Below are 27516 nucleotides of genomic sequence, written 5' to 3' on the forward strand. Positions count from 1 at the left end.
ATAGCAATGCCCTCTCGGCATTTTCCTTCCTTTTGATCCTCTCCTCGCAACTAAAGAGATTATCAGTTTCTCAGAAACGCCTCAGTCAACAGCGAACAGTCAGCAGCATCAGTTTCCTCTTGTCTCTCTTTTTTTTCTTACTCTCAGGCAACAACAGAAAGCTTTTGAATGTGTGTTGTTGGAAACATCTATAGAGCTACAATGTGCTTAGTGGAGTATTGACTAATGTATACCATGTAAAAATACAAATACAATAATAGGAATATAGGAAAAGTATTCGTAATTAAACAACTCAGGCACATGAAATGACAGTTTAGAGCACACTGTTGCACACAGGATGTAGAAAGTGAACCCTTCTGAGGCCACTAGTATTATTGGATTTATTTGTGCAATTAGCCGTGACCTACGCACTGCAGCACAAACACTCATACAGACCATTTAACCAGGTAGGCAGATCAGAACAGCACCTGCTGCAGGTTTTAACTGAACAACTACGTCAATACACATTACACACTCATTCTCTTTCAGCTGAAGTGTCAATCGTTGCGGATGAATAAAAACATATTGGATAAAGAAAGCAAAGTCCATGCAAGGCCCGCTTTTTATTCTAAAAAGAGTTTGATTTAAAAGTTCCTTTTTTGTTTTTTTGGGACGGAGCCCAGGCTTCGTCATTGATGAAATCCCCGCAGTTCATTTCAAGGGAGAGTTTCATACTTTCTTCTATTGTTCGAATGACGCAGTCAGAGAGCATGAGTGACATGCAAATCAGTCAGCCGGCTTGTGCTGAGAGACTCTGTTGTCTGGTGAGTCTCACTGACGAAGCCCAAGTGATGGACTCTCTCAAACTGCACGGCTCCGAAATTCCCGGCTCGTTGAGAGGAACAGGAAGTTCCCCTCTAACGGAGAGAGGTGGGTTGAAAAAAAACACAATCATTTTCTTCGTCCAGAGCGTTTTGGTTCCTGGCCTTAAAATGTTGGGATCCCCAGGAGGTGACCTTGTGGAGCGCCTCTGAAGCGGGCTAGACCTTATGATGTGAGGCAGTGGGAGACACTGCCTGCTGCAGACATGAGATGGCTCTCTGGGTGTCTCCTGGGGACACTTTACATGCAGATTAACCCGGGTTTGAGTGTGCCACATGTTCCAAGCCCGAGTCCCACCGAGGCTCAGGCTCAAATCCAAAAACCCGTAGCAACATCCAAGAAATGCGAGAGAAAAAAAACAAGAAAATTATCTTTCAAAAGTAAAAAATAGAGTGAAAATGTCCAATTGTTGGCGCTCCGCCTCTGCAGCTGATAATAACAAAACCAATCTCACTCCAGCAGAGAAAAGCGTGAAGGTACAAGGTTACTTTCAGCTGATCATTTTAGAATGTTGCACGCACACAAAAGGCAAAAAAAAAAGTTATTTTTTAGGACTTTGGCAAACTAATGCATACACTAACACACCAACACCCCCCCCCCCACACACACACACACACACACACACACACACACACGTAAGCCAGTTATCCCAGCCCGAGTGGTAAGCTACTAAGTACCGTATTAACACAGTGCAGGGCAGGTCTTGGGGGTTGATGAACTTTATTGAAGCCCAAATTCTGCACGGACAGACATGTACATTGACAGCGGCTTAGCGTCTGTCCTCTAAGCAGAGATGTGAGCACACACACTGGGTCCGCCCACCGCCAACGGCCTGCAGTAGTTCTCACCAGCGATACTGCTGCAATGTCTGTGTTAGAGCTTCAGAGCGAAAAGGGCAAATGATCTATTCTGAGCTTGTTACAAAGAGGCTCATGGAGCACACTCGCACGCCAACACACTCGGCACATTTAAATGAAACAAAGACGCTTCACTGTGTCCTTCCCCATGAAGCGCTTTTTTTTCCAATAGATGCACGAACCAGATAGAAATTATTTCACAAACAATTTAGCAACAAGCTGCGACAGATATTCACTTGAGCTGCTGTGTGGGCAGCTCGTTCAATTTTTCTTTTCTTTCTCCCACAGATTGGAGCTCCGCGTTTTATCAGATGTAAATGTATTAAGTGTATAAAGTACATAATGCATTTATGCATGCAGACATGCACACAAATATAGAACAAATGTAGGAGTTACACACTCTGTTTGAAATTGCATATTCGCATAATCGTATGTTTGCGTATGAGTATAAAGTATGACTGCTTAGTGCCGTGTGTGGGTTCTGTGCACGAGAGAAACGCGTAGTCGTACTCTGTGTTGCCAGGAATCTCTGAGCTTACTGGACACGCTCATCCGCCCCGAAACGCCTCGCGTCTCTTCAGACGACGAGGTAGACGGTTCACACGAGTTAAGAGGATCAAACGCGCGGGCTCACTGATCATTGTACTGCAGAAAAAAGGCATTTCACACTAAATGGAGTGGGGGAGGTTACGCCGATTTGAATCTGTGATAAACAGCATTCACTCAAATGTTCGTTGCTGATGTGACTGATACAGTCGTGTGATGTCGAGGGAGACGTGTCGGCGCTGCGCTTCAGTACGAGCAGCCGTACGAGCAGCCGTACGAGCAGCCGTACGAGCAGCCGTACAAGCTGCCGTACGAGCAGCCGTACAAGCAGCCGTACGGCGACGCCGTGCACGGTTGTAAACTTCGTTAGCCGTAGGCAGTGCGGGTTCAAATAGCGATGCTTCACAGCAGAATGTACTGGTGCAGCCTGGTGCAGCAAAAACAAGCTGTTTTGATCTCTAGCTATTTTCTCCCAATGAACCTGGGGGGATTTTTAATAGTTTGAAAGACATTAGTATGGAAGCCCATTTCCATCACAAAAAAAAATAAAAATCATAATTATGACCAACAAAAAAAAAAATCATAATTATGACCACAAAAAAAGAGTATGACAACAAAAAAAGCCAATAAAAAAAATTGTGAGATAAAAAGTTGGAAATATGAGTGCACATGCACACTGTTGAAGGCGGAGCCTGTGGCCCACAGTAGCATGTGTACTGTCCCCGAATAAACCACACAATGAGCAAGATAACGTCTCGTAGCTTTCCTGACCAAGAGTCGCTGTAATATGCTTGAGACTCACTGCTGTTCTTCATTCTCTATCTAAATGCTATCGTTAGTAGGACGGCTGTGATGACACCACTTCCTGTTTTTAGGGCTATGTGCAGTCTGTGGTACCAGTCGCCCCCAGTGAGAAACACAGCAACAGCTACAATAATAGCAATGCTGTTATTTGTTGAGCTAAAACATCAACAGTTGCATAGTTTGCATGTTTAGACCGGCGAGGGGATGAAGAAACATATGAAGACAACGCATGCGCACTAACTATCTCATAATTTAGTTTAATTTATTGGTTCATTTTTTTGTTATAATTATGACTTCTTTTATTGTGGTGGGAATGGGCTTCCATACATTAGAGCTAATAGTTGGGTATAATTGACGACCTAGCTACTTGTAGTTGACACGTGGGCATTGTGCCAGGCTGTCTCCTCGTCTCATTGACCGTATTGTTCGCAGGATTAGCCACCAGCGAGGCTGTGTCTCGACGACCTTCGAGCTTCTTTACGACGACTCCTCAGAACGTCCGCGCTTTCTCATGTTTGCGGCTGGTAAGCGATATGGAACACGACCGTATTGTACAAAATCGAGAGGCCCGGTGAACACAAATCCCATCGTGTCACTTCTTTCCTGACTGGATTTGAGCTGGCAGCTCCTTTTCTTTCCAGCGGGGGTCTGAAAGCTTCAGCCTCTGCAGGACGAAAGCAGCAGACTCTGTCAGACAGCTAGCTCAGATCGCACCGCATGTATCTACCTCCTCTCTCGACTGCTCTCATCTCCTGTCCTCTCTCTTCCACTTTTCTCTCCCTCCCCGAGGAAGAGGGGAGGGGAAGACAGATAAGGCTGCTTCCTCAGAAAATTACCTATCACAGCTTGGCAATGTGTTCAGCGTTGCTGTCTGAGAAAAACGCTGAATTTGTCAATCTTGTTCAGCTGAAAGCAATATGTGAACTCAATTTTGGCCCTTCTTCTTCTTCTTCTTCTTCTTCTTCTTCTTCTTCTTCTTCTTCTTCTTCTTCTTCTTCTTCTTCTCCTTCTTCTTCTTCTTGAATGAGTCAAGTAGGTGTGTATGGATATCAGGGGTTCACGCTGCAGAGCTAAAATGGGAAACAACTCATCATCCGCAGGCTTCTGTTCACATTTGTTTATGCCGAGATGAAGTCGGAGTGAAGCCCCTCACAACCTGAGAGCCGAGGACATTCATCACCGGCAGCAGAGCAGCGTGGCGGTCTCCTTCAGCTGCACACTACAGTGGATGTACAGTACATAACTGCTAAAGCGGCTCCCTGTAGCGGTGCCATGAAAGGCCGTCATAAATTATAATACAACAGCACGGCGAGACCCAGTGCACTCTCGCTAGCGAATCCGCAGTTATGAAGCACAGAAGTAATTGTGAGTAATATGTATTCATCACTTACAGACTGCAGGGGTGTGTGTGTGAAGAGAGGGGGGAGGGGGGGGCTTATTCATTATCACACTGTAAGAGAGGTACATTTCAGTGGGGGGGTTGCAAAGGAAGTATTCCAGTAATCCCACCGCTCCTCTTGAATCACGAACCACCGGCGGCCAGCGCTACTCCTTTAACGCCGAATATAGATGACAAACCGCTCCGTCTCAGCATCCATCCAATCTCTTTTCTTCAAGTGGACCTTGGTGCCTTTTTCCGAGCCGCTTGTTCACAAAGGCAATTTCCATGATGTTAAGAGCCGGTGAGTCGGCCTCCTGCGCGGCCCTCACTTTTTGTCGCCGACAAAGAGTGGTGAAGAAACGTCTGCCGGCTCCGCTCTGTCTCCGTGTGTGCCGGGGAGATTTGTAAGCGCTGCTGCGTGGCGTTGATGTTTCATGCCCCCTATCTGGGACGTTAGTAACATGCCGCCGCCGAACCGGATCACAGATAAAGTGATATGATTGGAACAGATGGTCGTACTGGAGGTTTCGCTCAGCCACCACTCGGGCCTCCTGAAATAGAACAGACGGTCTGAAAGGGGCGAGGAAAAACGCCGCCGGTGACATCCGCTTGAGAGGTGCCACGCGTGCAGTCGGTCGAGGCGGCGCGTCTTCAAAGATCACGCGAGTCTTCGCGGAGAGAGAAGAGAAAGAAGAGGGTGAGGACAAGCCAGAGATTGAGCATGTAGGATCAGTTGATGAGCAGGAGTCCAAAGACAAGGACAAGAAGAAGAAAAAGAAGATGAAGGAGTCGACGGGTTCTGAAGAGACGTTTGAAGCTTCCGGGTTTCTGGCCTCGTCTCTTCGTCGAACTCGGAGCGAGAGTGACTTCCCGTCGTAACCTGGATGAGGACCGAGACTATGCGCAACATCTGGCACTCGAGGACTGATTGTGACACCTGGGGAAAAGGGCCACGGCGTGCACGTTGCCCCTCTTCAATCAGGAAGGCATTTCCTCTCATGGCGCGAGTGGAAATGCGATTCTCCGTTATTACCTGCCAGCGCCCTAAATGTCAGGCTGGATTTGTAAATGATACGCAGCTCCTAATTAAGTTGATATTTCACAGGAGCAAAACAAACCTCTCTCGCATCACTCCGTTGCTCCTCCGCCTCCTTCGTTTTTTTCAAGTTTGAAATGTTAGCCTTATTGAGGGAGAAGAGCAATTCCATTAGCGCGGGGAAACACTTAAATCTAACATTTAAGAACACTCCTGTGACAGGTGTCCTTTCACATCATAATGTCCTGAACAGTTGTGGATCAGCATCTGAGTCAACAACTCAAACGCTCTTGCTGAAACTTTGGCAACGGCATCCGTTAAAACGTCTGCGGTGGAAAGAGTATTTAAGCGGCGTGTGGTAGAGTATTCTGAGGATGTGCATCGGGGATGTTTGGGTTCCTCCACGGGGGTTAAGACAGCCTTTGAGCTACGGCAAATGAGTCTTCTGGCTCCGACGGGCAGCTTTCGGGCCCTGAGGGTCAAAGAATAGGTCACTCGAAGGCACCTCGCAGGAGATGGAAGATCGTTCCAACATCTCGACCCCGCTGGGTATTACGATCATCATTAGGGATGTTTTTCACCACATAGCCTCGGGGTAGAATAAATGAGCCTTTGGACAGAACAAATGGCTGGAGAAGGCCTCGCTTTGACGACTGTTGTGAGGGCCGAACACTCCACGTGTCCCCGGCCTCCATTAGACGAGACAATGATATTCTCCCTGTGGCCTCCCCGCGCTCGCGCTCAGCGTGGGATGAGTCGAGCCTTCAGCTGAGGTCGAGCGGGGAGACGTGCAGACGGCCGTGCAGACGGAGAGAAACAGTTGATGCACCGGAAAGGCGCTGCGTGGAGGGGAAAGGGAGAGGGGGGGGGGGCAGGGGTCTTCAGGCGGTCTGGAAGAGGAGCGAGGGCTGGTCGTCGTGTCCTGATCTGAGAACGCCGACCGCGAGCCAACAAGCGCAGGGGCGGACTCGGGCATCGCATTAGCCTTTGAGTCTAAATGTCAGTGTCTCCACTGGCCTAGTTCAGCAGGCTACACCCCCCCCCCCCCCCCCCAGTGCAAAAACTACAAACAGATGCAGGGAAAAGAAAACAAATGCCCCGTGGGATTGTTACATCGAAGCACAATCCTTTGTCTCGCTTGCGTCTTGCTGTTGATGCAAATGTGTCCATGTTTGAGAAAACAACGCCTGATTTTCAAAAGACTCTCCGTTAGAAGATGCTGTTCCCACAATACATTGAAAGAAAAGACTATACCAAGCATTATGGGACCAAGTCATAAAACCAGAATCCGCATTTGTTCCGTTTTCATGGAACCAGAGTTATCATCAATTTCCCTGTTTGTTCTTTTTTCTTCACTTTTGTTCTCGCAAACCTCTTCAAACTCAAGCGGGCATCGTTGCTTCTGATCCCCGGCGGCTTTTAGCTCGACTTCCATCGCACCGGCTCTGGTTTTGCATTCGTCCTCCTCGTCTCCGCGGCCCGGGGGCCCCTCCCCCGCCCAGAGAGCGGCCCTTGATGCCCGAGCGCTTTGTGTGACATTTCCCTGGTAAAGGCCATCGTAAACAAAAGCATCTCCACATGGAGTAACAACACAAATTCTCTACCTTCCTCCGTGAGAGATGATGAACCTAATCTCTGCTGTACAGATTCTTAATGCGGCGGCAAGAAAATCTCTTTGTCCTTCTGCCAATTCCGCTGACTAAGAGAGTGGAGAGAACGGCCTCTCGGCCTCTTACTTCTCCTGTAAGCCCTATTCTCAGTGCTATTAACTGCAGAAGGGACGTCCGGGCGTTATGCATGCTTGAGGTTAAATAGACCGCTTGAAGGGGAAAAATCTTTTTACTTAGCTTTAAGTAAACCTCTGCAAAGAGAGCTATTTAAGATAGATGCCACAGTTGGGCTATTAAGGCGCCTTGAAGATGGAAACAAATGGACACTGAGGAGGAGAGTTTGTGAGCCAACACGACTGCGGAGCAATTTATACTCTAAACATGGCAACAGAAGCTAACTGCTGCCGGAAGACTCGCGCAGCACGCAACTGGCATGGAAAGCTCTCTCTCTCTCTCTCCTTCTCTCTCTCACCCTCCAGTAATTGCATGGGCGCTATTTTAGCAGGGATAAATATAGTCAATTAGTTGGACAATAGAATTGCATTAACAACATTTGCATTGTACACCGTGCCACAACCAACACGCTGCTATCTGTTACCGTAGCTCTCTCTCTCTCTCTCTCCAGCATTACTGGTTGCACACCTACTGGTCTGAATGTTTACTTCTTCTGTCTGGCATCCATCACCTTAAATATCCTCTTCCCTCGGAGGGCTTTTGGCCGCCAGCGATCCCCAATCGCCTTCTAACAATCGTGTTGCATCATTTTATTCACTCCACTATTCTTGACGATAATTGTTGCTGAAGTTTTAAATCATCAAAGTGTCATGTTTATTAATTGCAGACATGTGCAACATATTGCTCTCGCTCTCATCGGCCTCTTTTGTGCAGACATCCCACAGGACTTGTGCGAAGATTACGAGACACCTCAGAACACCGGTTCAGCTTCTTTTCTTTTCTTTGTTTTTACACCGAACCAAACAAAGCCGGCATAACGCTGCGTCTCTTGTGACTTTAGACACGCCGCTGCACCTCACTTATCGGCCTCGTAGTCACACACGTTCAACACCAACGGAGTCGGTTCGTAAAGGGAGGAATTAATGACGAGCGCTGGCTCGTGTTTTCCCGCCGTGGCGACATATCGCTCGCTGGGTTTTCCACATCCACGATCAGAAAGGAAAAACAGCCGGAGTCAACTTCCATCCAAAATACTCAGAGGCCATCCATCTCATCTCAGCCTGTCCCAGACAGCAATCAGCAAACCCGAGCCGCCGATCGCATTCGGCATCTCTGGCTTCGGTTCACCGTCCCCATTACACACATTCCACGCGGCTAACCTTCTTTTTTTCCGACACAGCCCCGTCCCCTTCTGCCCTCACACTCTCCATTGAGGTTGAGGCTAACATATCCTCCATTTAATGTGCTCCGCCGGGCAGCGCCAAGGTTAAACATTATCAAAAAGGGAGCATGGGGTTGAGGACAACTGGCAATCGCCCATTAAGTTGCCGGCGTGGTCGCGGCGGTTTCGGCTTCAGCACAGTTATTGATAACATGTTCTGTCCACTGCAGCAGCACTGGGACACAGTTACTGTAGTGTGGCGTAGGTTGCCATGCTTTTAACGACACAAACAGACAGGGAGAAGTGACTGCACTTTAAGAAATATCCCTTTAAATGTCTCAAACCCATCTGGAAAAAAAACTAACACTAAACATTGCAATTTCACTGAGATGCCTTCTAGCTGTTGTTGCTTGGAAATTAGATTATGATGCTGTTAGAAACCCTTAAATAGACTCCATGACTCAAATTAAATACAGAAATACATACATGGGAATTAAATCACAACACTCTTAAGCTCAATTACCCCCGTTAGAGCTCAATGGGATGTGGAAACAGTAACACGCAAACACACAGACGGAGCGAGAGAGAGAAGAGAGAGACAAAAGGACAAACTGAGACACACTGAGACTGATAAAAAATGCAGGAAGATGGTTTAGCTGTGGCTGCGATGTCGCTGGGGAATTCACACAATTGTTGACTTCCATGTAGAGAGAGACAATGAGTTCAGCTTCATTGACTTCTACAGAGGCAGTGAAGCACAGTAATTACCACGGCTCAGACAGAGGAGGCGCCGCCGCCAACAGAGGAACAAAAGCAAAGCGCACACACACACACACACACACACACACACGTTAACCTTTAATACGTTCCTTTTAACTAATGCGCAGCGGCACACGAGGAATACATACAGCGACACAAGGCGGCGATTAGTCTCCGGGCCGAGGGAGCAGAGTTGAAGTAGTAGCAGGTGATGCAAGAGGCCGATGCACGACGTCGCAGCGGGAGGAAGGCGCTATAGGGGACGGGAACACGCGGGGCCGAGGAGTTTGTGGGGTAAAATGAGGAATGAGAATCCCCAAAACATCTAATCTGTCCTTGAGTGCCCTGCTACTGCAGCATTGTTCTGTCGGAGCCAGATAAGTTGGGAAGCGCTGCAGCGAGTGAACAGAGGGGAGGAAAAGAGAAAATCAATGATAAGAGTCTCCACTTGCCACAGTAAAGGACTGTGGTGGAGGGAGGGTGGGGGTGGCGGGGGTATCTGATGTCTGTATGAGCAGTCATTCCTCTCTGCAGCGACCAGGAATACCAAGTCACCACACGAGGCCCAATGCTGTAAACAGCTTGTTAATGCTGAACGCCGTGTTGCATCTCATCTTCACACCTTCATCATCGGCGTCACGATAGTCACCGAAGACACTTCTCAAAAGGTGAGGTCAGACCCGTCCGTCTCTTTCACAAAGCTTTGTGGGTGTGATTTTTCATGCCGTCGTCCCAATCAACGTCAATAAATGTGTTTCTGGTTGAATTGTTTACGAGAGCACAAAGGTTCTTCAAAAGGTCCCGTCCCGTTTTTTTTCGCCATATATACTGTATATGTCTCTCTCAGGAAACAAAGATACTGCAATGTCAGTTCTTTTGCAATGTGGTGCAGACCCAGGCTCCATTACAGATGTCAGAGAGAAGAGGAGCCCATTTCTCCTAGTCCAAGATAAGCAAATCCCTTTTCCCACGACGATGACATGAGAATACTCTTTGCTTAATTTGAAGACGTCCCATCAGATAGGTGTAATATATACAACCTTTTTGTCTTCCACCTCGGGTCACCCATCCAGAGCCTGCTTAATTCATTAAACACTATCTTAAGTGGGTGAACTGATGGACTTCCATTATTAAAAAAAAAAAAAAGTTTCAGACCAAATCCTCCAATACAATTACCGCTGTGCGCTGGTATCTAAATTAAAGTTAAATATTTAGAAAATCTCTCCTCCAAAAGCTGCTGCTGGTGGGATGGAACGACATGCTGGATGTGTTCATTCCAAAGATAAACTCGCAAACAGATTAAGAAGGAAATGATCTGCTAGCTTGTACGTGTTCACATTTAAATGCTGACACACACACACACACACACACACACACACACACACACACACACACACACACACACACTTCAAGACCCGAGAATGTGAAGGGGATCCGAGTATTTGGATGTGACGAGGGCCGGACTAACAGTCGGAACAACCAGTGAAGAAGGGCACGCTCACACTGGCTGGACCAGCTGGCCGAAGGAGCCAGCTCTCGTTACCGGGCAGAGTCTAAACCCTCCAGTCACAGACACGTAATTGCCTTCCAGCTCCTTACTTGAGTCGGCGAGGCAGCTGTTGATGGCCTCTCGCACAGCGGGCCAACAGATTTCGCTTTACTCGTCGTGGCCTGACGAGAGTCAGACATTGGCATGGTGTAGGGGCGCCGTCAACGCGCGGGCCTAAATCACTCCGCAGGGCCGGGTCAGAACCCATCCCAGCTCCCGATGACTAACAAGACGTTCTCGTCCTCAGATAAACACCAACGTGCGTAGGAGGCGCAGCTGAGTGGACAAAAAACTTCACTGGTCTGTCCTCGGGTTACGCTTCCCCTTTAAAAAACTGGGGCGGAAAACAAACCGAGACAGAAAAAGGTGGGGGAGTCAGTTAAAACATGTTTTCATGTCTTAACCACGACCCAGAGCTCGCTCGCTGGCTCGGCCGCTGCCGGCGTCTATCAGTTATCAGAGGACGATTTCCAGACTAGTTTCTCATTTTAAAAAAAAAATCAGAAGAAAGCTTGGTGAAGGTAGGTTAATGAGATCTCTCTCTTTCTCTCCGCACGCTGAGCTACACAGCGTCTCTCCACAGCTTTGATCATCTACAGATGTGAAAAATATGACTTTAAGGGATATTTGTAGTGTGTCACTGAGCTTGCCAGACCAACAGGTCAGTGTGTATGTGTCAGTACATGACGACTGTGTAACGTCCATCTGTCCAAACCCTTATTGGATGGGTTGTCTTCATAATCCACTGGCTTTTGGGGGTGAAAATGTCTGATGGAAGACCAGGAAATTTGGGGGAGACACTCGTGGTGCCCTCAGGATGTAGTGCAGCACCATCATCAGGTCAACATTTCTATTCATTCAGTACTTTGGTAGGAAAACAAAAGACACATCCATTAGCGCTTAAGCTGTACTTTGTGAACATGATAAGATAGTGGTGGTACAAAGTCCTTTACACACCGGAAGACACTTTTCTGTGTGAATATTGTGCAGTTTTCTTTTGCCGTTTCTGTCACAATGAATGCAAACATCACAGGACAAAAAAAAAATATATATATTTTTTTTTTTTTCCCCCCCTAGAACAAGGCATTTTTTCTGAGCATTTGCACTGTGAAAAAAAAAGAGACATCAACCAATCACGTGGTGCGGAACAACGAGGCTCCACAGGCCGCTACTGGACATACACATTACACCGCCTAATTGTTTACCAGCCTCAAATTCACTCAGAGCCCTCCATTAAATGGAAACTCAATAAAATAGCTTATAGTAGCTTAGGCTTTAAAACTATATACGTAAGACGGATAGCCAGACGCTGCTCTGGGTAAGTCGGGTCCTGGTCGTTGCTGCTCTGCATGGGCAAATCTATCAGGAAAAAAAAGAAGCGTGTGGCAAATTCACAACACCACCGGTATGCATGTGTGGAAGTATAAAGGCTAGAACGGCAAAACATGGTGCTCAGCATCCTCACAGAGCATCCTCACCGAGCCACCAGTGTGGCTGCAGACTCTTGTTTTAACTATTAACTCAATTCTATCTTTCCATTTATCCCCCTTCATCAATCTCTCCTAAACACAAACACACACACACACACACTCACACAATGCGACGTGTTCTGTTAAGCGGAAGGAGTTTCTTTGTGTTTCTGGCATAGATTAGTGTTTCAGCTGTGAGGTAAGGACAGACCAATTTGTCAAGAGAGTGCATGGAGCTAATCACATCAAAGGAACTGCTACCCGGGCTAATATCATCCCACGAGCAGGATGCCTCATTCATTAGTCCGCATCTGCAGGACAAATTACTCCGATGCTGACATACCAAAAAAAAAAAAAAGAAAAAAAAAGCAGCACACGCTCACGAGCGAGATCACGGCTGGCGAAAGCCGCCGTGCGATAAACAACGCTGACAAATATTCGATTTGAGGAATCCGATGTGACGTGGCGCTTAACTTTGTCAATTGTTTTTCGGCTCGCTCCCCCTTGAAATCTCCACGCGGCTTAAGCGGCGCCGCAATGCACACTGCGGCAATCATGTGTATGCAAATGTGTGTGTGTGTGTGCTTCAAAAGAAAAAGCTGTTTTTTTCCCCCCTCTCTGTGGCACAGTTTACGTTCGGAGCGCCTCGGCCTCGCCTCTGCTCGAGTGGAGCTGTGGATCAAATGGATGAAGGACGCTTCCACGTCTCCTCCAGAATGAGGTGGAGAATATTCTCCCTTCTGAGCTATAATGGAAACAGAGTTGTGCCCTTCAGCGCAGCCTCATTTGTCTCCATTTTCTCTGTCCAGCAGATACCTGCATCATCCCGACTCAGCGTTTCCTCTCTCTGAGAAGACCAGCGCTCCTGCAGGGCTCTGTGTGGCCCCGAGGCGAGACTCCAGTTACGGTCGAAGACCGCAGCGACTTCAAAACGTCCGGATCAAAAAATGCCGCCAGTCGCCGAGGTGTTGAAACCGACCTGCTAAGATGCTTATTTACTTAACGCGGTTATCATCCGGCGGCACGTCAAGCACGAGCGCTTCATCGTGGAAGCGAGCGTCAGCCAGCGAGAAGCTTTTGAAAAGTCTTTCTCATCCGAGCGAGTTCTTCATCTTCACCGGCCCCCGTCAACTCCAACGGTGGTCTTCATTTGAGGAAAACAAAGAAAACACAGACTCTGTCTTCGTCGAGGCTGATGGGAGTGTGTGTGTGTGTGTGTGTGGTGTTTACATTGTCACGTAATGTAAGGCACGGGCGATGAGGATGTGTAAAGCTATATAAAGCCTCTCTGACTGGCAGCCGATTCATGCTCATACGTGTTCGCCTGTCACGCGGGCTGAGGTGGCGTTACGACGCCCGGCTCCTCTCCCGGGAATTTTCTTCATCGCGGTTGTTTTTGTTGTTGTCGTTGTCTTTTATCGCCGTCCCAACGAGCGCCTTTATTCAGCTTCCACTTTCTTCTGTTCGTCTCACTCGCCCAGAAGAGAAACTAACTTTTCCCGAGTTCGGTCTTCACCAACCGGCACCTCCTGATTTTACACAACAATAAAAACAACAACAACGGCCGCGTATGGACACACACATTCTCACACACACAGACACACACACACACACACACGCTGTGATGCATGAAGGCAGAAACAAAGAGCGCCTCCATGAGACCCGTTTCCTTCAAGCACAACGGGGAACTGTCAAATTGTTGATCGCTAAACTTTGTGGTTTACCAAAAAAACGATGAATAACTTGTGCATAAATTACACGAGGGGATAATGAGAAACGCCACGCTTCTGTGATGAGAGGAGAGGAAACGCAGCAGCGGCCAATCAAGTCGAAGAAGATCAGAAAGAGAGAAACAACAACCTCCACCTGACGCCAGGGACGCACAAAGACAAACCTGACTGGGGAGGCAATGAGGCTTCATGGCTCCGGTTGTCTGACCAGCTGTAAATGAAGGTGCAGCAGGGGCTTCTGGGTAAATATATACGACCTGCCGCCACCTGAGCCGTTTATCTTAGCTGTGGGAGGGGAACTAGGATGGGGGGGGATTCCTGATGCCTCTGATCAGTCATCTATCTCTCGGCTCCCGTGCTGTCCGGAGGTCTCGGCCAGTTGGGGAAGGTGTCTTTTTGAAGCACGCGGGCTACGCTCGTGTCAAATTAATTAAAAACATATCTCGGTTCCGATGCCACAGCTCGATATTTGCCCGTGGCCGCTGTGCGGCGCCTGTCGTTCGGCCCAGATTATCCCACCGCAGCCTTCTGAAGCGAGACAACAGAAATTAAATGTTTCACGACGGGGAGGTGCCGGCACTTTTGTGCTTTTTTTTGTTGTTTTTTTGCATTAGCCGCTGGACGCCGTGGAAGCTCATTGCCACCAGTAAAAGAAACTATTTAATGAAAATTTAGCTGTTTTCTTTCTGTTATCTGCCCTGTTTGTTATGGAAGATAAACATCACCAAAACAACGCCACTAAAGAATCTTTCTATCTCATAACTGTGACATAATTATGATTCACCATGGGGATATTTTTCATTATCACAGCTAAATTTTCCTTTTCTTTTTTTTATTTTACTGACGGGTTTGGGCTTCCACAGCGCTCTGCATACAGGTCGCCAACTAATTCATCATGTGAGCGGCATAAGCCGCGAGCTGAAGGAGCGTCGGGTGGATCCAGAGTCGGTCGAGGTGGTGAACAATCGGTTGACGCCGGTGGTTTTGAAATGATGACACCCGGCCAACGTTACACCCGTCCCGATTCGCCTCCCATGCCTCTTCTGCGTCTCCCCGTCTTGCTTGTCTTTCTCCCACACAGCCGGGGGGGTTGTCTGCCTGCTTCCATCTCCCGACGGTCCGTCTCTCTCTCTCTCTCTCTCTCTGTCTCTCTCTCTCCCTCCCCCTCTTTGCCATCGTGGCAAATCAATTCTTAATAAACCATCTGAAGGCTTCCTCTGCCTATACCTTTCATTTCCCCTCCTCAAAGCTGCAGGGAAAATTAGCCAGCCAGGAGGATGAGAGGGAGCAAGCGGCAGAAGAGAGAGAGAGAGAGAGAGAGAGAGAGAGAGAGAGAGAGAGAGAGAGAGAGAGAGAGAGTGAGAGTGAGAGACAGAGAGAGAGAGAGAGAGAGAGAGAGGGCAATGAAAGATTAAAAAATGAAAAAAAAACAACGACCCAACACCTACAATTAAATTAACAAGTGACTGTTCTTAATTAATCAGGGAATTACAAGTAGAAGTGTGGGTTTGAGACGTGACTGACATGCCGAGGGCTCCCTGCATCTGCTTGTGTTCGTGATGCTGCTGGAGGTGTTGAGGGTTGGGGGAGGGGGGGGGGGGGTAAAGGAGGAGAGGAAAGGCAGATGAAAGCCTAATAAAAACTATCCGCAGAGCCCCCTGAGCGGAATAGTGAGGCTGTTACCTCCACTCCTCCTCCCCTGCATACCTGCATCATTTCTACCTTTCCTTCCCCCCCTCCCCTTCCCCTTACCTGTCGCTGTTTCTGAAACCTATGTTTGCTAATGAGGTGTGATTGACAGCTGGATTACACCATCGCTTTGTAATCCCTTTATTTCTATGTTTAGGATTATCAACCCTCCCACCTACCCCCCTCTCCCCCCCTCCTCCTCAGACCCGTGCCGTGCCTCTGGGGACAGTCGATGATGTTGATGTGTGTGTGTGTGTGTGTGTGTGTGTGTGTGTGTGTGTGTGTGTGTGTGTGTGTAAATGCCTATGCATGTGCAATATCTGACTGTGTGGGACTAACCACTCCCATTGCCAAGTTCACAGAAGGGGCAGTAAAGCGTTCATCATCCCCACCGTGCAACAACGTGCGCGTCATCGTGCACGACCACCAACCCTCTGCTCCGTCGGCCACGAAGCGCTGACTGAACCCGTCTGCTGTCCGTCAAAGTCCGAGCCGAGAGCAGAGAAAGTAGTCCCCTCGATGGGCAAACACCGTTTTCTCCTCTTCGCCCTCCTCCTCCTCCGTCTCCCCCCCCCCTCCCTTCTTCCCACTCCCTCACAGGAGCTTGTTCCCTCGCGGCCTCGGGATTCACTTTGTTTTTGATCATCCTCAGATTCGGAGCGAGACAACTTATCTGCTTCTCAACGTTCTCCCAGGCCCGGAGGAGGAGAGCGGGCGCCTTTTCCTCGACTGCCCTCGCTCTCTGCCTCTTCCTCTGATGTGCGGGGGAAAAGACAATAGACCGACAGGGAGAGAGCGAGAAGAAAGGAACTGCGGCCCAGTGTGCTTCTTTTCTTTTTTTTTTGTTTAAAGTGTGTAGGTCCCGAGGCTTGAAGCGGCCGGTCCGGCCTCCGTTTAATCATGCAGTTTGACCGGCAGTGTTACAGAGGCCGCTTCCCGCCTCGCAGACGGAGAAACGCTGCAGAGTCACATACCAATCTGCAGCATTTGGCTGCTGGCTCAGAGTTGTATAGAATATCAGCCAAAGTATGATGAAACCTCTCCACGGCAGTCACCCGCCGCACCGAGCAGTGCGAGGCCTTGATATTGAAATGATCTTATGAATATTCCACATTCCTCTGATTTTTCAGGTTCTTGTAAGAAGCGTCTCGGTGCCCCGTTAAAGTTACTGTTGATGCTCTTGTTGGCGTTTCCGCGTCTGAGTGGATTCCACCGCGTTGGAAATTACAGCACTGTGGGTTGGATTGTGACCATAAATAGACATCTTCAAATTAGAGAGGCCAACGCATTTCATTGCTCAATGCAAATATAATCTGAGCAATTGAGTGTGTGTGCGATTTATTAAAACTCCATGACAACCGTTGCCACAGCTACGGCGATCTGCTGCCTCCCATGAACAAAAAAAAAGAAGAAAAAAAAGAAAGAAAACAGTGATTTTTAGGAGATAAAGTGGGTATTTAGTTCAGAAGTGTCGTCCTTTAGTGATGCAGATTCAAGCGCCCAATGGCCTCGTGCGCCACGTGCAACCATTTTTGACAATGTCCCAGCATGCTTTGCAACGCCATACGTACCTAGAGTAGTAGTACATACCTAGAGTAGTAGTACATGGAGGTATTTGCATCGAGGGCCAACATTTTGAAGCATTTTGAGCAAGTTGAGCAACACAGCAGAGATCAACATTGTGGCTCATTTATCCATCGACGCAGTGAAGGACACACAACATTAAACAACACCACAATCATCAAATTAAGGCCTTTGAACAAGACAAATAGTGTTGAAACAAACAGTCAATTACATAATCAGTCGATCAACAGGAAAAGGACAACAATCAATCTTTTGAGTCAAATATCGAGCAAAAATATCCACCGGTTCAAGCTGCTAAAATTTGAAGATTTGATGGTGTTTTATATCTGAAAGATTGTAGCTTTGGGCTCCAAAAAACTTGTGATAATAACTTACCACCGTTCTCTGACATCCCACCGTCATTCGACTTGTCAATTGAAAACACAACTGACGCAACTTTGAAGGCGTACACCTAATTGCTCCCGGCAAACCAACTCTGCCAAATATGTCCTTGAGGCAACGATTGAACAATCACTTGACAAGCCAGGTCACTCTGCCCCAAACTACAAGGAGAGGAAACAGAAAAAAAAAAACATTGGGGAAATCAATAAAAAACAACAAAAAATGTTTTAAAAAAAATCCATCTTGACGCTGATCTGCAGACGCTGTTTGCAGAGATCAGAGCTCCTCTGGAAGCCTTTGTTGGGCCCTTATTAGCGTTTAGCCTGGTGAATGAAGTGGGACACCATGGGATCCTTCATTGTCTTGTGATTAATTAACATTACTGCCACGCTGTTTGTCGACCGACTCCTCCACCCTCCCTCCTCTTCTCCCTCCTCTCCTCCTTCCTCTCCTCCCCCCCCGCTGTCCCCCTGCGCTCCATCCACGTTTTTCGGCTGTGTGCTGAACTTAAGAACCTAATGGGGGGAACGTTCACAGGGAGTTCAGGACACAATTAGTGATTAGCAGACAGCCGTGTCTTCTGAGGGCTCCCATCCCACCGTTTCATCCTCTCTCCACAAAGACGAGGGCGAGCAAAAGGAATAGCATATGAGGCCGTAATGCTCTCGGATTTGTCCTGCCCACATTCTCAGAGAGATCATAGGCCGCTTCTGGTTGATTAGAAAAGTGTGAGAAATGGACAGAAGTCTTTTAATTAACTATAACGATCTGGTCCGGGGAAACTAGGCAGGAAGGAGGAGATAATGGAGTTAACTGGGTTAGAGGTGAGGACGCTGAAATCCTTTTCATATTCCTTTATACATACATACATACATACATACATACATACATACATACATACATATATATATATATATACATACATATATATATATATATATATATATATATATATATATATATAGATAGATATAGATATATATATAGATATATCTATATATATCACTGTTATGATGAATTTTCATGACAATGGCTGTAAATTAGCTTTTAGTTGGCTCCTCTTTAATTATGTTTTTGGAATTAGGGATGTAAGGGAGGAGGAGAATTGCCAAAACTGAGCTCATGCATTTTTGTATTATTTGCTCCGTGCTCGAATAGAAAAGTTGAAATAGGAAGACGGAGATCATCTCAAACTGCGAGATGGTGCCACCCGTGCACACCGGGCAAATTGAAATCGTCACTTTGTTGGCCGCCTCCGCGGCGGCTTCGTTTCTGACGTAATCAATTAGACCGCAATTAAAACGCCGCCGCGGACCAAAACACGGGCAGCGGCGGAGGTGGAGGAGGAGGAGGAGGAGGAGGAAGAGGAGAGAGGAGGAGGACAGAGGAGGAGGAGAGAGGAGGAGTGAGTGGGAAGACGGAGGACGCCGCAGTGATTCGGGCCCCCGGCCAACCCTGCACTGGAGGAGTGGGCGGACGGCGAGGGGAAAATCTCCATCCCTTTTGTTTTCCGACTGCCAAAATGTCTTTTCCGTGTTTCTGCGCGTTTGTTTGCACGCATGTGCAAAAGCAGCGAGAGCAACATCGATGCTGCGGGAGACAGAGTCTAATCTTATACTTCCTCTTCCACCCTGTTGAGAGGAAAGAGTCTCTCTCTCTCCCTCTCTCCCTCCACAACACCCTCTATTCCTCCCTCCCTCTGACAGCGGCCTCGCTGAAGGACATGGTCAGTGTGACACTCGAGCGAAGAGAAAACAGCCTTGTAGGCTTATCGTTATCCAGCTGCTGTAATCCCTGTCCGCCGCATCCCGGGCAAAAGAACAGCCCGAGGAGCGCCTCGCGTTGCCGTTTGCTCCTGTTGACAAACTATTATACCAAAGACAGCAGGGACACCGTACAGCAGCCACTGTGGAGTCTTCATCTGACATCGCCAACAACAACAAAAACAACAACAGAACAACTCCTAACCTCAATGTGACTGTGTGTGTATGTGAGAGAGAGAGAGAGAGAGAGAGAGAGAGAGGGAGAGAGAGAGCTCGCAGGGTCCCCGTGTCATCTCCCAGCCCGTGCAGACCATCTGTGCATTAAAGAGCTGGAGTCCAAGCAAAGTATTTAAAGGGTTTAATGTCTTCAGGAGGGCCATAACCTCGGTCCTGTCGGACCCCACAAGGCCCATCACGCCAAGGCAGGAGGTCTCTTAATGTACCGAGCAGATGACAAGCACGCAGGGTTCACGCACGCACACACACACGCACGCGCACACACACACTGTAACTTAATCTGCAGGAAGTCTCCCACATTTGTTCATCCTCCCTCCCTCCTCCCCGTTCTCCTTCGCCTCTCCTCTCAAAACAAAAGGGACGAGATGTCAAAAATCTCATTAAAGATAATGCCCTCCACCTGCTTTCTTTCTTTTCCCATCCTGTCCCGCTTGCCTTTCTAATGAGCGGCTTGGAGAAAGAAAGAAAGAAAGAAAAAAAAAAAAAGAAGAAGAAAAAAAACCAGACAGAGCGCCGGGCGACTACCTCGGTGCACTCGGCCGCCAAACGTACAGCCCGAGTACACAAGAGCAGCACGGCTTCCCCCAAGACTCACAATATTAATCAAAAGGAACTCCTGCAGGTGGAAGCCACACCCCCCTCCATCACCCCCACCTGCCCATCCCATAAACCACTCATGTCTAGACCCTAACAGGGTAAGAGACGCTCAGCCATGTGGCTAAATCATCTATATGGGCCTCTCTGGAAAAATCCACGCACAACTCTTGAAAACTATTGGACACATACATCAGGCTCGGGGTTCCACGTTAAGTAAATATGTGTCAACTGGCGCTTGGTAACAGCTCCCTGAGGTCGGGTTAGCCTTTGGCCCGAAGAGCATAAAGCAGCACCTCAGTGTGTCTCACCGCTTTACGAGACATCCAACAAACGTCAGCCTCCCGCTCCCTCTCTAATTAAGAACCATAGGGGGAAGAAGAAGAAAAAAGAAAACGGGGAGGAATCCATCTCCAAGACGGAGAGAATCCTCACAAAAATTAGCCGTAAAAGATGCAATAGTTCAAACAGATGGCGGCGGGAGAGAGAGAGAGAATCTGGATTTGTGTTATTTTGCATTATAACAGGAGATTAGATGTTTATATTGGAGGCGGCTGCAGAGACGGGACTTGAATGATGACAGAACAACGGAAAGAAAGACTCATACAGCGATAGGACTTTGAAAAAGATTAGAATAAAAGTAAGACACCGAGATCCCAAACTAATAATGAGAAGAAACAATGAGAGTTATTTAAGCAGAACAGGAATAAAAACAACAACACAAAAGGAGGCTCCGCTCCAACAATGCCAGCGCTCCATGAGGACGCCTGTCTGCTATCGACCCAGATAACACCGCAGGCTGTGTATCATGAGATTTGGGGCAAAAGGTAAACAGCAAATCAAAACTATCTAATTCTGTTTGAGCGTGAAGAGAAAGAGAAAATTGATGTATTGTCCATCCCTACGGAGCGCGTGAAAGGAACTGGCGTCTTTTATTCCGGCTGCTATGAGTCACTCCTTCCTAGTGGCCTCCGGTCCCGTCGTCACCAGAACGCTGAGCCGAGGAAGGCCGAGAGCGTCAGCTCCGATTTTGGGCCGAGGGGGAGGTAATTTCACTCTGATTCTTGGCGCATCATAACCGTCTAAAGCAGAGGATCCTGTGAAGGTATTTTGACATATTGAGCCTTTTTTTTTTCTTCCTATGAAAATAGTTAAACTAGGGGTGAAATTGACCCTTACTGAAATTCAAATACTGCGCTTTATGTTGCAAAAATGATGATCGGAATAGAAAGCTCGCGGAGAAGTAACCGACCGGCTGGTGGAGTTTAGGGAAGAAAAAAAAAACCTCACAGGAAGGCTTCACCAAGCGAGGCAGGTTACGGGGCCTTGAGTGTGCCCGCTGGAAGAGACTTTGGGAAATATTATCCGGGAAGAAATTACAGCTCTGAACAATTTGTTTTATTGAGATTGCAAAGCTCTCTCTCTCTCTCTCTCTCTCTCTCTCTCTCTCTCTCTCTCTCTCTTTCTCTCTTTCTCTCTCCGTCTCTCTCTCCCGCTCTCTCATGCATTGCTGCTGCTCATCCTCCTGGTGGGCAGCAGCCATGCCGTGAATATAGAAACAAGGTGGCGCTGAAGGGAGGGAGACGGGATCTGGGTCAGAGAGGCAGAGACGTAGATGCCATCCGCTGCAACGTGAATCTGTAGCGCACGGCAGTGTGTAAGGACACTGAGTGTGTGTGTGTAAGAGAGAGAGAGAAAGAGAGAGAGTGCTTGCAGTGCATCAAAAAATGCATTTACGAGTACAATAGCAATCCCGAGGCTGGCCTGGAGGGTTAAGGCCAGATATGGTCACTTTAAATGCAGACATTCGGGGCCATTCATTCTGGCTGATGAGATATACCGGAGGGGATCACACTTTCCCACTGAAGCATCAGTGGAGTTGCTAGAAAAAAAAAAACAATGTGATGACTGCAGAGAAAATGGGAGAAGTCAGCATTGTGGACGTCAGCGTTGTTGTAGCTCAGGTAGCGACGCGTCGGAAAGGGAGGCGCGTATGAATTCGGCAAAATCTGTCCTTCAATCCCCACTTACCTCTCTCACACACACACACACACACACACACACGCGGACTCAGAGAAAACACAACAACAGTGAAAGTGAGAGCTGCCCAAACAAAACACCTGTAACCCAAACAAAGTCCAAGGTCAGCAGAGCGCGCTCACTGAGCTGCAGCCGTCAGAAGGGAATTCGCCGAGGGATGAAGGACGACACACGGGGACGAAGCTACGTTAGCCGGCTGTGTTTATCCGAGCGAGGCCCCAAAAAAAAAAAAAAACACTCCAAAACGTCTCGACGGAAAAGCCGAACTTCGTGACACAGATCTCAGAGGCCGCCTCGTTTCAGGCGCCGTTCGGTTTGTGTGAAGGTAACCGGCTCTGACGACGCTCCACGTGGGCGCGTGAGTGGCAGAGAAGCAGTCATAGATGTGTGAAAAGGCCGGCGTGAAACACAGCGGGGTTTCCTGTACACTGAATGTGTCCTACACACACATTCAGCTTGTGTACATACGTATGACACATACACTCCCAACGTTTCTCTGCTCAAATTCATGTAAAGGCACAAATCTGCTAAAATGTGAAACTAGCATTACCGCTACATGCCTCCATCGAGCCGGTTTACATGTATCTGTCTATGATGTTATTATTTCATCCTATTAGACCTCTGTGTAAAATTAGAATAGCTAGCATATGAATTTTTGAGTTATGGCCTTAATCTTTGACCACCATAGTATAATCAGTCCATCCTCGATTCAAAGTATGTGCCAAATTTAAAAATTCCCTCCAGGCCCGCCATTGAGGAATGGGACGCTGTGGCTTTCGCAGAGGAATGATAATAAACATAAAAAGCCGTTTTGACCCAAATTCCTAAATACCGGTAGGATATGCAAGTCATATCTTACCGCGCAGCCATTAACCGCGGAGACTGTGTGTGTTTTTTTCCAGCTGAATAAAGAGCAAATCAATTCACTCAGCAGGAATGATGCAGCGTGTGGAATCTAAACTGAGGAATGTTCATTGAACGAACAACGACAACTCTGTCGGCCTAAACACCCAGAAGTGTTTCAGGAAGTGATCTGAATGAGCGTCTCAGCCAATTAAAGTAAAGGCAGAGAGCGACTCTCCAGATGACAAACACGTCGAGAGGCTGAAGAAGCGATGGGGGGAAAAAAAACTGAGGCGCCGTTTTTGTCAAACGCCAGAGAAAATGCACAAACTGTGTCGCACAACTTTTATAACAGCGGATAGATTGTCAAATATTTAGCCCCGGGTTTGTTGGCTTCCTATTTGCTGCGGTGGTTTCAATAACTGCACTAGACTTCAACATTTTTATGAAGTTTGGCACTTCAGAGTGAATCAAAATAATAAAATGTGAAATGTAACACCCTCCTCCTCCTCTTCCTCCTCCTCTTGCCCGCCGACCTCCTGTCTAGACCCACACATCCTCCCCATCATGGCCAAGGTCCTAGTTCTGTCCTCCCCATTATTCCCCCAGTGGCATTTTCTGTATATATATGTGTGTGTGTGTGTGTGTGTGTGTGTGTGTGTGTGTGTGTGTGTGTGTGTGTGTGTGTGTGTGTCATTACTCCTGCCCCCACTTGATGGTTTTGGGTTAAACAATGTTATTATTAAAGCCTTTCCAGAGTAGCTTCCTGCCTCCCTCCAGTGACACCCTTACCTTCTATAAATCAACTGCCTGAGCCCTGTGAATCACATACAGCAGGCGCTCGTGTGTGTGTGTGTGTGTGTGTGTGTGTGTGTGTGTGTGTGTGTGTGTGTGTGTGCGTGTGTGTGTGTGTGTGTGTGTGTCTGGCCACTGCAGCTGTGCACTCAGATGCACATGAAGATGACATTGCAGCTGTGAGTGTGTCGCGGCAGAGAGGAGCACATATCACTTTGTCGAGATCCTTCCAAACAGGGGACAACAATGGTGATATGTCAAATTAAAAAGCATACGCTTTGAATGAGATTTAAAGGGAAAACAGCAGATTAAGTCCCCGTGTTTCTATGAGTGGAGACTGTCGAGGTTTATCCGGTCTGACACCACAGCAACGTTTGACACTTTGTGAGGCGTCGCGCTGGAAAAACGCACTAAAACCCCGTTTGTTCGCGGTAAACTGAATTATTAATCCTGAAAACAACCCCGTGAGACTTTTCCGCCGATTATTCCGTGTGTGCGAGCGGCGGCGCGGAGACAATTTCATCTCTTCGGAGAGAGCGAACCAGATGAATAATGCTCTCTGAGACGCTCCTGTGCAGCAGTGATGGCTCATTCTGTGATTGTTTGTGATTGTGTGAACACCCCCTGCTGGGCCGAAGACATCACTGCCGCACGGAGCGCCAGCTCAGCAGCAGCCGGGGCGACAACGCGCCCAAGTTAATGAAACACCACAATCAAGCCGACACCGTCCTCCAGAACGCGCATCACTCCGGGGGGAAAAGACGGAACACAAATACAAGACAGGGGAAAAATAATATGCTGAATCCGTTTATGCACACACATATACACACACACACCCACACACACACACACACACACATGCTTTGAAAAGACAGGGAAGGAGAGTCTAGACAGCTGCATCCCCACCAGGTCTCTCACTGCTAAGGAGAGGGAGACGTATACATTGTGCAGCCGCCGAAGACACAGTCGACCCACAAAAGAGCTATTGTGCGCCCACAGCAATACAATACAGCTTAGCTGAGCTATGAGGAAGAGAGGGATGGAGGGAGGGGGAGAAAAGAAGGGAGGGGAAAAAAAACAACCATTGGGATCAATAGAGAATTGCAATTAGCCCACATTGGCAGCAGCAGTGCCAGATTAGACACAGGATGTCGATTCCATTTCCTGCACTATCGGGCCCTCGAACTTGGTCGGCCCACTGTGTAATTGGAGCAACACAAGTTGGGTAAGATGCAGCGTGAAGGTGACAGATGATGACGATAGTGATGATGATGATGATGATGATGATAATAATAATAACTCCAGAGCACAGAGTTGCTCCTTGAACAAGAATTCAAAACGCTCCGCTTTCTTTCCTGTCGTCCATCAACACATCGCCACACACACATCCACTCTCTCTCTCTCTCTCTCTCTCTCTCTCTCTCTCTCTCTCTCTCTCTCTCTCTCTCTCTCACACACACACCGTGGTGAGGGAGCCCTTCTGCTCCAAATTTAAGCTCTTACCTTTGCGTATGCCCCGGCCTTGCAGTACATCCCTTGAAATCAGCACAGAGTAGAAGCTTTGTGAGAAGCCGGGTCGGCAGGGAGCTTTGGAAGCATGCTCGCCATTATTCCTCTGGAAGGGAGAGAATACAAAGCAAGACATCGATAAACATGGATTCCATCGATTTCTTGCTCCTTCTCTGGCCCTGAGCCTGGGAGCAGAGCGGCATATTGTACAGCGGTTAGTGGAATATATATATATATTCAACAAGTTCATTGACTGCATGCTCCTGGGTAGGCACACAGCAGATTAAATATACCCACACTTGGATAATGTATGATAAAACTATATAATAGATACGTTCTGTTTAACTGGCTCCATAAAGGAAACCATGCAGCCCGAGATGACATGAGGAGATTATTTAAGTGTTGCACTCGGGGTTAAGTGAGACACACACTGAGAGAATAAAACAGCGGGAATGCAGCAGAATTGTCTCATCCTGATCCAGGGTGTGTGTGTGTGTGTGTGTGTGTGTGTGTGTGTGTGTGTGTGTGTGTGTGTGTGTGTGTGTGTGTGTGTGCGTGTGTGTGTCTGGACTCAAACGAGCCTGCAGAAAAACTTTGCACCCAACATTAAGTGCTCACTGCTGGTGAAATTGAACCATCTGACCCGCTGCAAGTGAACGTGCATGCGCACCACACGTGTGCACAAATTCTCTCTCTCTCTCTCTCTCTCTCTCTCTCTCTCTCTCTCTCTCTCTCTCTCTCTCTCTCTCTCTCTCTCTCTCTGTCTCACACACACACACACACACACACACACACGCTGGTGGGTGCCAGGGCAGGAGTCTCGGCCTTCTCTCTCTCCTCCTCGGGGAGAGAAAGAACGGAGGAGCGGAACATCGTTGTGTAGTTCACATGACGTGAACACACACACAGAGAGCTACACTGCATTGTTGTGTAGTTCACATGACGTGAACACACACACACACAGCCTGCGGATTTTCACATCGATTAAACGACAAAAGGGGTACACAAAAGGATCGAAGAGCAGCGTGCAACTTTTAAAAAAGGTGAACTTGTTGTAGGCGGATGCTTTCTGCTCAAGTGGAGGAAGGTTCCGCTCACACAAGCGACGTGACTCAATGTGTTTGATGAAGCCGAATTTAATTTTTTTTTAAAGGTGTCGTCTCGCGCTGTTATTTGAACTTGTGTGGGATTGTGTCGCCCGCTGATGAGGCGCTGGAGTCTGACGAGGCTCATATGCGGACATCGTTAACGCTGACTTTATTCATGTTATGTGTGTATCTCTCGGAAAACATCCCAACATTCATGAGCGCAGAGCCAATTAGCGCACTTGTGGTGGAACGAGGAGCAGCTCTGCGCCGCTGCGGCACCGACACGCCGGACCGACAACCGGACTCCATCCAACCCCCGTTACTTTACTGAAGCCCGTGCGCTATTTGCTCCGAGACCCCCTAACCCTCTGCGTCTCGCGCTCTCACAACTTACACAAACCGGCTCTAATAATAGCACTGATACGAGGAAGAAGAAGGGAAGCTCACCCAGAATGAGTCCAGAAGGAGGGCTGCTGTCAGGACCAGAGCGAAGTCGGTTCTCATGGTAGCGAGCGAGCGAGCCACGGCTGCCTGGACGAGGAAAACCAGAAGAAGAAGAAGAAGAAGAAGAAAAAAAGGGACAAATGCGTAATGATTCTCCGGTAATAGTGCGCGTTAATTCCCCCCTCGTTGGCTCGGGACTGTTCCGTTAGGTCCCTCTCTGGCGCTCCGCGAGTGTGCTGCTGCAGCTCTGCCCCCGAGTTCCCCTCCCCGGCTCTCTCATCTGCAGGTAAAGCGCTCCGCTCAGCACCGAGGCGCAGCCAGCGTCACTCTCTCCAACCCCTCCTCTCACCCGGTGCAGGAAAACTCCACACACACACACTCACGCACGCACGCACGCGCGCGCACTTAAAGCAACACTCGTTGGAGCTTTTGGATCAAACGAGCCTGACGTCGTTCCGAAGTCCCTCGGTATATAAATATATACATATATAGAAATGAATATATATTATGTTTCCTCTCTCCGTGGCGACCTAAACGGCTCCGTGAGTTTTATGTCTGCGAATGACATGATCATTTAACCACGAGTCTCTATATGCCTCTGTGTGTGTGTG

General features: G+C 48.1%; 1 protein-coding gene across 1 annotated transcript in view; it reads right to left on the minus strand.

Moving 5' to 3' along the window:
- The window catches only part of LOC137801033 (cadherin-4-like), a 218264-nt gene extending 191020 nt beyond the window's left edge, over positions 1 to 27244 (minus strand). The window contains exons 1-2 of the mRNA XM_068598427.1: positions 26909 to 27244; positions 25368 to 25479 (exon numbers count right to left, since the gene is read on the minus strand). Coding sequence (XP_068454528.1) covers positions 25368 to 25479; positions 26909 to 26965 — 169 coding nt within the window. The 5' untranslated portion in view covers positions 26966 to 27244. The remainder of the gene's footprint in view (positions 1 to 25367; positions 25480 to 26908) is intronic.
- Positions 27245 to 27516: the final 272 nt, after the last annotated feature.

The sequence above is a fragment of the Clinocottus analis genome, unplaced genomic scaffold (assembly GCF_023055335.1).
Source record: "Clinocottus analis isolate CAN_PGR_092001 unplaced genomic scaffold, fCliAna1.0.p SCAF_4, whole genome shotgun sequence".
In the NCBI taxonomy this organism is placed as follows: domain Eukaryota; kingdom Metazoa; phylum Chordata; class Actinopteri; order Perciformes; family Cottidae; genus Clinocottus; species Clinocottus analis.